The sequence below is a fragment of the Furipterus horrens genome, unplaced genomic scaffold (genome assembly GCF_987537825.1).
Source record: "Furipterus horrens unplaced genomic scaffold, mFurHor1.1.pri manual_scaffold_4, whole genome shotgun sequence".
Classification (NCBI taxonomy): Eukaryota; Metazoa; Chordata; class Mammalia; order Chiroptera; family Furipteridae; genus Furipterus; species Furipterus horrens.
The window spans coordinates 21363534-21377785 of record NW_028327174.1 but is presented as its reverse complement, the minus strand read 5'-3'; the positions used below and the strand labels follow the sequence as shown (position 1 = coordinate 21377785).

The 14252-nt window shown below is 42.1% G+C and overlaps 1 protein-coding gene across 1 annotated transcript in view; it reads left to right on the top strand.

Annotated features, from left to right (window-relative positions):
* Positions 1-14252, top strand: part of ANO2 (anoctamin 2) — a 302275-nt gene that overhangs the window by 56850 nt on the left and 231173 nt on the right. The window contains exon 3 of the mRNA XM_090275378.1: positions 3878-3976. Within this exon, the coding sequence (XP_090131504.1) occupies positions 3878-3976 (99 nt within the window). The remainder of the gene's footprint in view (positions 1-3877; positions 3977-14252) is intronic.

Below are 14252 nucleotides of genomic sequence, written 5' to 3'. Positions count from 1 at the left end.
CATTTGGTTATGATTATGCCCAGGGGGTTTTGTTTTTTCTTCAGGAGACATAGTCACACCAGCTAATATTTCACATTAGCTCTCATGTTTTTCTTTTTATGAGAAGGTAACAATGTTGCATGGCATAAAGGAACATGATGACTAGATGTTAGCACCACACAATGGCATTCTAGCTTTTATATTCACTTGAAACAAGTTCCATTTGAAGAGAATGGAGAGGAAGCTTGCTTTGCTGGAGGCAACTGATGTCCCCAGGCTGGGAAACAATGTTTCATTAGCATAAGGTTGAGCTTCTAAAATTCACAGTGGCTAACTAAACAAGGTAAAATTTTAAATTTCACATAAAAATCCAGAAGACAGCCCAGGGCTGCTGTGACAGTTTATAGAATCAGGACTCCTGATATCTTGCTGTTTCTGACCTTGACTTTGATATCCAGGTCTAAGCTGCTTATATGCATGTTCTAGGCAGTAGATTAGAGGTAGGGAAAAAGATAAAGGGGCAAAAAGCATCATCTACTTGCTATCTCTGAAGAGGATGGCCAGAAAGTGCTTCACAACACTTGCGCCCACACATGATTGGCCAGAAATTAGTGATATGGTTACATCTAACTGCAAGGGAGATATATATAGTCTTTATTCTAGATGCCCTATGCTTATTTTAAAAACAAAGAAAAGGAGGATGACTGTCAGGGGACAGCTAGTAGTCTGCCACCAAGGCCATGGGATTTGATTCTGGCCCTTCCAACCCTTTTCCAAACTTTGAACATTGTAGCTACTTAATGGACATTTGGTATACACTTGAGCCACTAATTCTATATAAAATTAAAAAACAAACAAACACCATTTACCACAAATTAAAAATAAAGACAAACCAAAATATATTAAAATCAATAGTAGTCTTGATTTCATCTTGGTGAGAGGGATGGTACTGTTTGCTATCTTACACCAAAAACATCATTTCTTGGGCCATAATGAAGAGCTGGGCTGTAGGTCAGCTTTACAGATTTTTTTTCCTTACTTTTAATTTTCACTAAATTAGAAAACCTTAAACTACAGTTAGAAGTAGCAGCAAGTGATCGGTGACTCTGTCTCGTAGTTCTGGATATTGCAGCCATAGTCGTCGTCGTCGGCAGCCGTCCGTCTCGAGAGACGATGGCGTAGCTTCCCGAGAGTCTATCTGCACCGCCGAGAATGGCTGTGCAGTCCGACTCGGGAGTGACAATCCCTGCCACACTTGTTACAGGTGAAGGCAGATGGCCGTTGTTGCTGCTGTTGACGCTGCTTCCGCCTCGATCTTTTCTGGACCGCCTCCTCCTTGCGCGCAGCCTCTGCACGTGACGTACCTTGCCTGACCGCGAGCCTCCAGGCTAGGCGGTCGTCTGCTTGAACTTCCCATGTGTTGAGATTGATGGAGCATTGTGTCATGTCCTTTTTGCAGATGTCTTTGAACCGCAGTTTTGGGCGCCCTGTCATCCTCTATGGGCAGCCATAGATGGATATAGAAATTGGGGAGATTTCTCGCTGAAGGCCACTTTCAGTGGGACTGCCTCATAGACTCTTTAGCCATGCTTTGATTCAATTTTAGTAAAAAAAGCACGTCTTTATGTCCTATTGCAGCCCTTGGATGTGGTTTTAAACGGTGGTCAGTAACATGTCATACCTGTCTTCGATGAAAGGAGGAAATCATCAGATAGAGTATAGATGGCCGGGATTAAGATACTGTTCTGTCATGCTGTCTGTGTAACTGTGGACAACTTATTTAAATATTTCCTGCCTTGATTTCCTCAGCTGTAAAGTAGAGATGGTGACTGTACCTGCCTCACAGCATGGCTGTGGATATTCTGTGAGGCAAAGCACATAATCACCCGAGTCTGTCCCGACCCAGGATACACACTCAGTAAATAAGCACCGTGGTTATTGCTACGCTTTTCAGGCATTTGTAAACTTTACACTGTCCCTGACTTTCATATCATAGTTCAATATTCTTGCGATATCCTGACTTTTTAAAAATTCTTCTCCCTTCTAAATCATCAGCTTTTATTCCTGAAGAAGGGGTAGGTTCTAGATATTTGAATTACTGGATATATTGTAAAACCATCATTTAGAATCATAGAAGTAGTCTTCATTTACATTCTAAGCATCATAAAATATCTTTTTATTTTGTTCCTCATTTTAAAAATGTAAGTGAGCAACATCATAGTCAGTGTACTTCAGTGGGGAAAACAGTCTTGTCACTTAATTCTCTGCACACGGGAAAGGCAGACAGTCAGAGGCTGTGTGTGGATGGCTTCCACTCTCATCTCCAACATGGAGCCAAGACCAGAGGGCAAGGGGCTGACCACCAACTGGTCTATGTGAATCAAGCTGGGGGATGATTTTCAAAAGGAACAGCTGGTTTTCTGTGAGCAGTGACATCTTTGCTGAACACAGAGTTGGTGTCTTCTCAGTACCGGTCTCCATGCGTTCTGCTTCACAAAATACACAGGAATTTAATAAAAACCTCCTTTCTCCTGTAGCATGGGTTTTCAGGGGGTAAGTGGAACAAAAATCTGCAAATACATCTTTCTGTAGAGCACACTCGCTAGGTTCCTGATTCCCACTCTGTCCCTCAGAGGCTGCATCCTAGTGGCATGCTGGCAAGCACACCAGGGTCTTCCCACTATGGTGTACAGGTCTGAGGTGATTCCCAACAGTCATCTGAGGAAGGAATTTGCTATCATTTTGTTCTACTTTCTCTGTGGACACAGTGGTCATGATTAACTTGTCAGGTAGTTTTAGGTGCTTCTCACAAAGGATAGGGCTTTTGTCTATTTTTCCTACTTGTTCTGGTCTCTTTCATTCTTTATGGACAAAATTAATTGAGTTAATGTCAGAAGGTATTTTTTCCTGTGTGTTCTTGTTGTGAAAAAAAAAAATTTGAGGTTTTATTTGAAGATGAGTAGAAACTGATGGCTTCATGTCAAATCTGACCAATATTTATAACAGACAATGCAATTAGGGACAAAAGGATCGTTGAGTCATTAAGACCTAATTTTCAGCCCTAACTGGTGGGACTCAGTTGGCTGGGCATCGTCCCACAAACCGAAATGTTGCTGGTTCAATTTCCAGTTGGGACATGTACGAGAGGCAACAGATTGATGTTTCTCTCCCTCTCTTTCTCCCTCCCTTCCCCTCTTTCTAAAAATAAATAAATAAGAACTTAAAAAAAAAGACCTAATTTTCAAATACTCATCACTGCATTTCCTTTCCTTTTCATTTTTGGGTGAAATCAGTATACTCACAAAATCACTTGACCTGGGACATACTTATACATTCACACTCTACATTCGTGCTGGAGCTCTGTTCATGATTTATGTTTATGTTACTATTTGGAATTATACTATTTACATTATTATTTATATAATTACTGTCAGGCTTAGGTGAACCACTGCTGTGATTTGGGACTATGACCAAGCACAATAGTAGAATAAAAATACAAACTTAACGACAAACAGTGAAAATATGTGAATGGAGACAAGTTGCAGCTGTCGTTCAATGCTGGCAGAGGTAAAGCAAATAACTGCTATTAAGAGTTAGTTGAAGTTTTATGAAAATCATAATTGCTCACATTTCAAATCTGTGAACACAACAGTTTTAACTTTTCTTTTTCCCCGAAGCCACCAAACCCCAGGGACCACACTCTGGGAACACCACCCTATGCGTGCTGATGAGAACGTTTCCGGATGGCATAGTAGGAGACTGGTCCCTGGCGAAGTTTAAAGAGAACCAAAGCCAGAGACTGAAGAAACACCAGCTTGAGCCTTCTAGTTTGGGGAGCCAGAAATTTAAACTATGTTCTTATAAGTGTTTCCATTTCTCCTTCTTTTGTACATTACAGAGTAAAAGCCAAGGATCCATCTTTGTCCGGATACATGCCCCATGGCAGGTGCTGGCCAGAGAGGCAGAATTCTTGAAGATCAAAGTTCCCACCAAGAAAGTATGAACATGTTTCTTCTGGGTTTGGGGGCCTTCTGAGGGCTGGATGGGGTGGATGGGAATACTCTGGGAACAGGGTGAGGTGGGACATAGATTTTGTGGAGTTGAAATCACACTTACCTCCCCAGGGGCCCTAAGTATGGGGCAATGAGGTGGGTGGGACAGGAAAGGAAGTTAGGGTAGGGGGACGGGCTGGTTTCAGAAACTCTTTCACTTCAGAACTCCACCTGGATGTGTGCCATGAGAAGCCACACATTGCCCTGATCCAGCTTCTTGATTTCTCCATGATACCTTCTTTTTCCCTCTTCGGGGTCCCCAAACTCCCAGGCATATTTTTTAGAGTGAAAGTAGCAGTAGGAGCAGACAGCAAGCCTTGCTGATTGGGTCAGCAGCACGCAGGGGACAGTGCACCAAACTTGCTGTGAATGTTCTCGTTGTGACTCTGCCACGAAGCATTGTGTTGGGTGGGTTTCACTCGCCTCTGCTGCAAAACAGAAAGCTGCTAATCAGAAGAGATGATCAAAATTATGTGGGAATATTTTCAAAATGTTCATACCAGTGTCCCACCTTGGGATTTAGACTTTTTCGGTTGGTATGGAATGAGGCTCTGGCATCAGTATTGTGAAAAAAATCCCCAGGAGGTTGTGCTCCTTATCTGGGTTGAGAGCCACACAGTTAGGTGATTTTTTTATGTCCTTCTCAACAGATATAGTCTATGTATAATTTAAAAACCTTCCCAGGGAATTCCTAGGTGAGTCTTTTTGTTAAACAAAATTCAGCAATCACCTTCAGAAAGAGAAAAACATGGCCACAGATTCACCATTCTCTTTTTATTAGGCATTTTAGGGGATGTGTGTGGGTACTGGCTTTGGCCATTTGAGATGTCTCTAGGAAGGGTCCTGAGCAGATGATAATTTAGTTTAACTAGATAATCTAGTTTAACTTTTGAGCTTAACCATGAGTGATCTATGGTGATCTCTCTCTTTACCTGTCTATCTCTCTCTGTCTCTGTGTCCTTGTCATACACGCACACCCATATGCACACACACACCCATAGTGTCATTTCACAAGTGGTGATTGAGCTTTGCAGAGATCATCTTCATCATTCTAACTACCAGAATTCCCACCCTCCCCATCACTGCAGAACTATGTATTTGCTGCCTTCTGTACCACTGTACCACCTGCCTTTGTCACCATCTTCACTATCATTAGCATCCTTAAAGTCAACAACACCATTCTGATTAATGTTGTTGGCTGTGCTTACACTAGCTTCACTAGCAACAGATTTACCACTCCCTTCAAAAGTCACTCATCAAGTACCATCATGTATGATGTCATATAAATCCCTTACTCAAGGAGGATAAAGTCTGAGGGTTCTGTTTTTAACAGAATTGTAAGATAGATAATACCTCCATGGCAGGTGGACACATGACTATTAAATAATGAACAAGCACAGACATGAATATTAGTTCCAAACTTCTGCCTAAAAATGTTTTGGGATCACATGCTGGAGTGTCTTGGTTTCATAAGGACCATGCTGTGATCTTTTCTCTCTCAGTTGTACTGCTACGTTCTTTGTCTCCTAGTTTTGAATCTTCCACTCCTATTACTGCTGTCTTCAAATTCAATGTGTCATCTTTGTTCTAGATTTTTGCTCTGCCTCCACTGATGTTCTCCCAGTTTGCTGGTAACGTGATCCAAACCTTAGCCTTGGATAGAGGCTTCTGCTTTTCTCTGATGGTGTCCTAACTTGGCTAACCCTTGTCTTCTCTTTCTTCTGTCTTCCTTCTAACTTCAGTATATATATTTCTTCTCCTTTCTCTGGCTTATCTGAATATCTAATGTTCTGTTAATCTCATTCTATTTGTATCTTACTTCCTATGTTTTTATCTTTGCTGGCTGGTCCACGGAAAGAAGGTGAGTAAAACTCTAATGCCCATGAGACTGCTTCTGTCCCCCAGGACGATCCTGTTAGCAGGAAACCTAGGGACACAGAAGTGTGTATCCTTCTTTTTTTTTTTTTCTTTTTTTAATTTTTTTAAGTATATTTTATTGATTATATTGTTACAATAGTTCCAATTTTTTCCCCTTTGCTCCCCTCCGCCCAGCACCCCCCTTCCCCAACAATCCCCTCCCCAAGTCCATGCCCATGGGTCGTACATCCAAGCTCTCCTGCCTCACCCTTTCATATATTCTTCTTCTTTTTTAAAAATAATTAATTAGTTAAATATTTTAACAATAAAAAAATAACAATCCCTCCCTCTCAGACTTAAGACCCTTTACAGTCTTATGAAGGACAATGGACGAAGGTCTCGAGCTCCTCTAGCTGCTTCAAGCTTCATTCGTAACTCTTTTTCTTTTTTTTTTTTTTTTTTAGATTTAATGTGTTTTATTGATTAAATTATTACATTTGTGCCAATTTCCCTTCCCTCTGCTCCCCTCCACCCGGTGGCCCCCCTCCCTGCAGTTGTCCCCCCCTTTTAGATTATGTCCATTAGTTGTGCATACAGTTCCTCCCAACCTCTCTCCGTCTATTCCATTCCCTCCTACCTTGATCCCCAATTCCTATATCATCTCCCTCCCTTTCCCCATTCCCCCTCCCTGTTGACCTCCCCCCAATATGCTTCCCGTACCCACAGTTCCTCTTCCACTCTCGTTGCCTATTTAGTTTGCCTTTGTTTCATCTCCCTAGCTTCTGTTTTTTTTTAAACCAGTCCCTTTAACATCTCATATAACAGTGGTTTGGATCTAATGAACTCTTTCAGTTTTATTTTGTCCTGGAAACACTTTCTCTGTCCTTCTATTCTGAATGACAATTTCGCTGGATAGAGTATTCGTGGTTGTAGGTTTTGGATTTTCATTACTTTGAATATTTCTTGCCAGTCTCTTCTTGCCTGTAGGGTTTCCCTTGAGAAGTCAGCTGATAGTCTAATTGGGACCCCTTTGTACATAATTCTTTTCTTCTCTCTTGCTGCTTTTAAGATTCTCTCTTTATCTTTAATTTTTGACATTTTGATTATAATGTGTCTTGGAGTGGTTCTCCCTGGGTCCAGTCTCTTGGGAACTCTCCTTGCTTCCTGGACCTGCAGGTCTATTCCCTTCCCCAAGTCTGGGAAGTTCTCCTTTATTATATTTTCACTCAATTTTTCAAGTTCTAGTTCATCTTCCTCATTCTCTGGCAAACCAATGATTCTTATGTTGGGCCTTTTATAGCTGTCCCAGAGGTTTCTGATCCTTTCATTGTTGCTTCCCATTTCCTCTCGCTGCATTGGTTGACTGCTTGTTCCTTCTCCATATTCCAGTTTGTTGAAATGAACTCTGGATTTTATTTCCTTTCCTTCTGTCTCATATGCAGTTTTGTTCCTTTCGTTATGAAAGTTTTTCGCTTCTTTCATATCTTTTTCCTGCTCTTTTGTGAATTCTGTAAGCCACCTGATAACAATGGCCCAGAACTGAGCCTCTGACAGGTTTCTTATCTGTTCATCTGTCAGGTTCTCTATCTGCTGCCTGGTGAGTTGTGTTACCGGGATTTCTATAGTTGTCTGCCTCATTTTGACAGATGCGTTTTGTTTTCTTGGGCTGGCTGTCGGGGGCAGTGCCTGTGTACGCGTCACAAATTAGCGACCGGCGCCTGCCTGTCCGCGACCTATTTCGCAGCCCTGTGGTGCTTTCTTTGGGGGCGGGGGTCCAAGATGGATTCACACAGTTATTCAGCTAGGAGACCGGGATCCGTCCTCCCGCCCCCCTGGGCCTCACTGTTCAAGGCGATGCGGCGGCCGCTCTCCCCAGCGCCGGAGTCGCGCACGGCCAGGGGCTTGGCCGCCGGGATTCCTCGCCGGGGTCTCGCACCGCCAGGTGCTTGGCCGCCCGGACTCCTCGCCGGGGTCGCGCACCGCCAGGGGCTTGGCCGCCGGGATTCCTCGCCGGGGTCACGCACCGCCAGGGGCTTGCGTAGCCGGGACTCCTCGCCGGGGTCTCGCACCGCCAGGTGCTTGGCCGCCCGGACTCCTCGCCGGGGTCGCGCACCGCCAGGGGCTTGCGCAGCCGGGATTCCTCGCCGCCCGCCGCTCCGGGTGCGACCGCAAACAGCACTGCCCTCTTTAACTCTTACCTGCCCAAATGGCCCCGCTGGTTTATAACTTCATATGATGGACTTCCGTGTAGTTTTATTTTCTGGAATTTCTAGTTATCCTTTGTTTTGAAGTAGTTGTATTCCTCTATAGTTGTAGAGGGAGACCTAGCGTGTCCGTCTAAGCCTCCATCTTGGCCGGAAGTCTCGAAGTGTGTATCCTTCTACTCACCTCTCTTTGTCTCTTTTTCCCATCTTCTTTCACTCCCGTGCTTTTTTGTCCCTTCTTCCCTCTCTCTCCCACCTCTCTCTCCTGATGCCTCCTCCTAGTCTTCCTCTTTGTTCTTTGAACACCCTTCCACACCTGTCCTATCTCTACCACTTTCTTCTTTTCCTCATTCCCAGACTCAGTTCCCAAGTAGTGCTTGCTTCTGGCCCCTCTGGTCTCTGTTTGTCCTTTCACAAACTCATACCTTAGAGAGCCTATCTGCTCTCAGAGTTTATATGCCCCCATTTGTCCCTTTGGAACTTACCATCTATACTTTAGGTGACACCTGCACTTGAATTTGTAGATGAGATGATTAAGGCAAGGACATATTATAACACAGCTATCTCTGAGTTTCCCTTCATTAAAATTTTTTTGCATTTATTTTTTATAATTCAAATATGTTTAGCATATAAGCTCATATAAATTTAAGGTGTACAACATGTTAATTTGATACATTTATCTATTGTAATATAATTGCCATTGTAGCAATAATTAGCACCTCTATCACATTACAGAATTATTTTTTCTTTTTGGTTGTTGGAATAAGTTCTAGCCTCTTAGGCTAGTTGATGATTATCATACAGTATTGCTGTCTATATTCATTCTATTTTGCACTAGATCTCTAGGGCTTATTTACTACTAGTTTGCAAGTTTTACTCTTAAAAAACATCTGTCCTATTCTCTTCCCTCCATTCTCTGGTAACCAACACTTTACTCTCTATATTACAAAGTTTAGATTTTTAGACTCCACATATAAGTAATACCATACAATACTTTTTTTACTCTGACTTATCTCACTTAGCATAATGTGCTTAAGATTCATCCATGTTGCTGCAAATGGCAAGTGTCCTTCTTCCTCAGGGCTGAACAATATTTCATCATGAATATGCACCACATTTTCTTTATCTATTCATATGCTGATGAGCACTTAGGGTTTTTTTCCACTCCTCCTTCCTTTTTATTTTGGAGGCATAGTGTGGTAGAGACTTCTCTGGATAATCCTCAGAAGACCAGACTTTCGGCCTTGGTTCTACACGCACTTGCTGTGTGATTTGGGAATATCACTTCATCTTTTAGAGCTTCAGTTTTCTCATCTGTGATATGGGCATAATAATACCTGCCCTATTTTTCTTAGGAGGTCATTATAAGAATCCAGTTCTTAACCAGTACATGGAAATACAGGAGTTTGTTTTTGTGTCTGTTCTCAAATCTTTTTATTCATATTCTAATCCTCCAATCAATTTCCCTCCTGACCCAAAAGGCAGTCAACCCTGATGGCAATCCCATAGTAGGAGTTTGGAGAGACCCTGAAGGACACAGAAATAATCCACACTCTCAGAGAGCTTAGAGTCAAAGGCACAACAGGAAGAATGCACATGCCCAGATATCAAAACACTAATTATATGGTGTGTCAAATAGCAACTCATTAACACAGGACAGATTCTGCTTGTAAATATGGTGGGCCAGGAAGTCAGGAGAACAAAGCCAGTTGGTAGCTTCCACCAGCCTCCAGGTATAACAGAAACAACTTTCCCCCAAAGTTTCTGGGCCCCAGACTTAACACAGGTGAATTCAGTGGATTTAGTCACATGACCCTGATCTTCTTTGTTCATAGAATGCAGTGGCTTGTTGTTGACCTCACAGCAGGTGTCATAACCAGGAGACTGGAGTATAACTTGGTATGCTGGATAGGATGCATGTGTTTTTAAAAGTTAATTTGAGACCTGATCCCAGGGCAGGGGCAGGGGTTAAACCTAGTTCCTGTGATGAGAAAGGATCATGGAGGAGAGGATGAGACAGGGAAGTCTGTGGAGGGCAAATGTTGCATTCAATGGCATTTTTCTCCTTGTTAAATGGGTCTGGGAAGTGACTACAATGAGAATAAACTACATTTGCAGAGAGCCACATCCTGGTGGCAGGGGGAGTGTGGAGGAAGACTGAGGCATGGTATGGGACCATCTAAGCATCCTCCAGGTCCGCGGAAGCTTGTGTCATAACTCAGTGGGCTCAGGAGAGACCAGGTTGATGGGGAGGAAATCATGAAATCAAGATCTCAAACCTGGACAAATCCACCGTAATGCGTCCAGGGACTCAGAGTCCAGAGCACGGATATTAACTGGGAGGGGGAACCTTGGAAGGAAGCATTTGTTTTCCAAAAACAACAACAGAAGAGCCAGCATTTTGTGAGGGACACTCATCCATGCACAGGAAGAGGGTGGGAAGGCCTGGCCTTTGGCCCCGAGCAGCCTGGGAAGGTTTGAAATGGTTGCTTTCTCACCTCTACTCATTACCAAGGTGGCCTGTCTAGATTGTGTTCAACATTTATGTTTATTTCTAATTCACTTTCATCATCTATGTTTATTTCTTATTCAGTTTCATGTATATGAATGAAAACCCTCCTTTCTTACCTCTTAACATTCTCTTATCCTCCAAGTGCTTCCTATAGCACAGACAAAGCCAGGAATGGATGAGGGGTAGATAACCAAGTCCATTTTTATCAATGAAGTTATGTCAATCCAGCCAGAGTCCACTAAATTGAGACGTGACATGTCTGAGATGGGTGAAAATCACTTTTGTCCAATCTGTCACAGCTTTTGTAGCTATTATTAATAGAGTAAATAATATCATAGGGGTCATGCATGCTATTCCCAGGAGCTTGTAAAGACTTTAGCTTTTGAGTCCTTTCCATGCAAGTAGATACTGTTAACTTCCAGCAAGTCATACCTTTTTTAGGAAATGAGGCTCAGAGCTCCCCTCATCTCCAAACCAGGAGTAATAAATGTCACTGAGAGCTGCTGCTAGGAGCAGTGATGATATATTTAGGATGCCTAGCAGAGAGGCACATGTAACACAAGATAACTGCTATTATTACTGTTGTTGGTATTGTTGTTCATATATGATATGCTGGACAGCACAGTTGGCACCAGATTGGGGCTGGTCCTTCCTGCTATTTTCTTTCACAGCCAACATCTGTAGTGTTGGGGGAAAAACAGGCCCAGTGCCTTAAATCGGCCAAGGCAGCCAGAAGCCCAGACACAGAATCAGTGAAGAGGTGGGAACAGATGGCCTTTGGTCTATGTGCTGGGGAATTCCTGTTTCCTACAGCACAGGTCCTTGGGGAATCCATAAACATAATGGCTCCATGTGCGAGGTCTGCAGTGCAGTCACTGGGAAAGTCAGCAGGCCCCATAGCACAGGAGGGACAGCTTGAAGGAGCCCAGTTCAAAGGACAGACAGCAGGTGTGACAAGTGGAGACTTTGAGTTCTACTCCTGGCTCTGCCCCCATGAATCTGGGTTGATTCATATCTTAGACTATTTCCCAAAACAGGACTGGAGATGTATTACAACCAAAAGCATATATACAAATGGGTCATTTAAAAGGACACATAAAAAAGAATTATGTAATTGAGGAAGAAGTAGGAAAAAATAAGGAAATAATGATAACTGAAATAAAAACCAAGGATGATTCATTCAAGCAAGTGAGTCAAATTTCATTCTGAGTTTCCTGGTGGCCAAGGCAGAAAGGACTGTGGCTCACATATAGAAATGAGCATCTATTTTGTCAGAGGAGGCAAGTTTTTCCTGTTATTAAAGTATACTTACTGTATAAAAGACATGAATAATGTAAGGAACATATTTTCAGTAATGAGTTTATATAAGGTGATAGAATATTCTTTGTATAACCACTTCTTAATTGACTCTGGATAAAAACTGAGGATGTAATGGTGAACTGTATTTCAGAGAGAACTGTACTACAAAATAATATAGGTAAATTTCTGATGTGGTAACTTGATTAAAAGATAAAGGTTGGAGCAGAAATACCAATCATACTTTAATTCTCTCCATAGAATTCCTGTTTTAAAATATTTTAATTTACTAAATTACATATATTAAGCAATAGTTTATCTTTTCTTTTTCATTAACTGAAACCACATATAACTGCTACTGATCAGTGTGAGAATATTGGTGTTGCCTTGCTGAACTAATATAATTCCAGTTAAAAAGCAAAGAAACTTGACATTTTTATTAGCCCGAATGGCTTCTTAAGAGGGAAATATTAATTCCATTAAGCTTTGTCAATTATTGGAAGTCATTCTCAGATGTCTATTACTGCCTCTCTGGAGATTCTGGTTTGATAACCATGGCTTTTATAAAAGTTCCACTGGAAGAGCCTCCCTGTGGCTCATGGTGCCCACCCTGCTCCAGGGACCTGGTCTAGATTGGAAGCTTGTATTAGTCGGGATTGTCCAGAGAAACCGAACCAACAGGATGTACACATGTATATATTATATATGTTTAGTATAAGGAATTGGCCCAAGTCATTTGGGAGGCTAAGAAGCTCCAAGGTTTGCAGCTGTCAATCTGGAGACCTAGGAGAGCCAATGGTAAAAGCTCCAATCCAAATGCTGGAAGGCTCAGGAACCAGGAAAAGCCAATGTTTCAGTCTGAGCCCAAAGGCTAGAAAAGATCAATGTCTGAGTTCAGCAGGCAGTCAGGAGGAGCCCTTTCTTACTAGTAGGAGGGTCAGTATTTTGGTTCTATTTAGGCTTTCAGCTGATTGGATGAGGCCCACAACATTAGGGAGGGCAATCTGCTTTCCTTGGTCTACTCATTCAAATGTTCATCTTGTCCAAAAATACCCTGACAGACACACCCAGAATATATCTGGACACCCCATGTCCCAGTCAAGTTGACACATAAAATTAACCATTGCAAGGCTTGTACTTTTAAGGCCCATAATCCTCTTTGTAGTAGGTTGAATTGTGGCATCCAGAAATATATGTCCAAACCCTAACCCTGGGACTTGTGAATGTGATCTTATTTGGAGAGAGAGAATGCAGACATAATTAGCTAAGGACCTCAAGATGAGATCATCTTAAACTTAGGCTGCACCCAAATCCAATGAGTCTACCCTAAGAGAAATGTAGAAAGAGTTTTCAGATGCACAGACACACAAGGGAGAGCTCCATGTGAAGATGGAGGCAGATATTGGAGTGATGTTGCCCCAAGCCAAGGAATGTCGGGGGCCATCAGAAGCTGGAAGAGGCAAGAAAACTTCCTCCTTAGAGCCATGGGGGAAACACAGCCCTGCCAACACCTCTATTTTAGACTTGTGGCTTTCACAACTATGACAGAATTAGTTTATGTTGTTTCAAGGCCCCCATCCCCAGTTTGTGGTAATTTGTTATAGCAGCACTAGGAAATGAATACATTTTTCCCCTGGGCAGAAAGCAAGAAACAAACTCAAGACCTGGGGCTCTGGTTAGCTTGTTGGCTTGCTCTGTATCCCAAGAATCTACTTTTCATCTTCTAAGGTTGCTTGAAATAGGCTTGTTCACTTCTTGATACTGGATTTTGGTATTGTCTAGAGGAGTCTTTGTGCAAACGTCCTGTATGACTTTGGCATGTCTACATTGACTTCACATTCTGTTCCTGCTTTGATGAGATGGGAGAATCTTGGGAGAGGCTCAGCTTAGCATGGAAGGTGGAAAGACACCCAGTGTGACCAAGAAAGCTGCTTATTTATTTCAGTTATTTTATCATGTATACTCCTATTTCCAAAGATTATCATTGGTTTGATTAAGGGAAAGCTTCTGCTTTAGTGAAGGGTATCTGTAAAATAAGGAGGTTAGCATGTTTTAAAGCTTGCCCACATTTTATACTGTAAGGAGAAAGGTTCATAAAAGCACTCTTAACAATGTAAATCAAAACAAAATACCTTAAAATAAGAAAAAACTAGTAACCAAAGATATAAGTTGATAAATAGATAATCAAATTAATTGTTTTAAGTACAGCTGATACTTCCTATGTGCTGTGCTCCTTATTAAGCATTATTTTGTTTTTATCCTCATAATGTTAACATGAGGTAGGTACTAACCTTGGCCCATTTTATTGATGAGGAAACTGAGGTTCAGAGAGGTTAACCTAAGGTCACATAG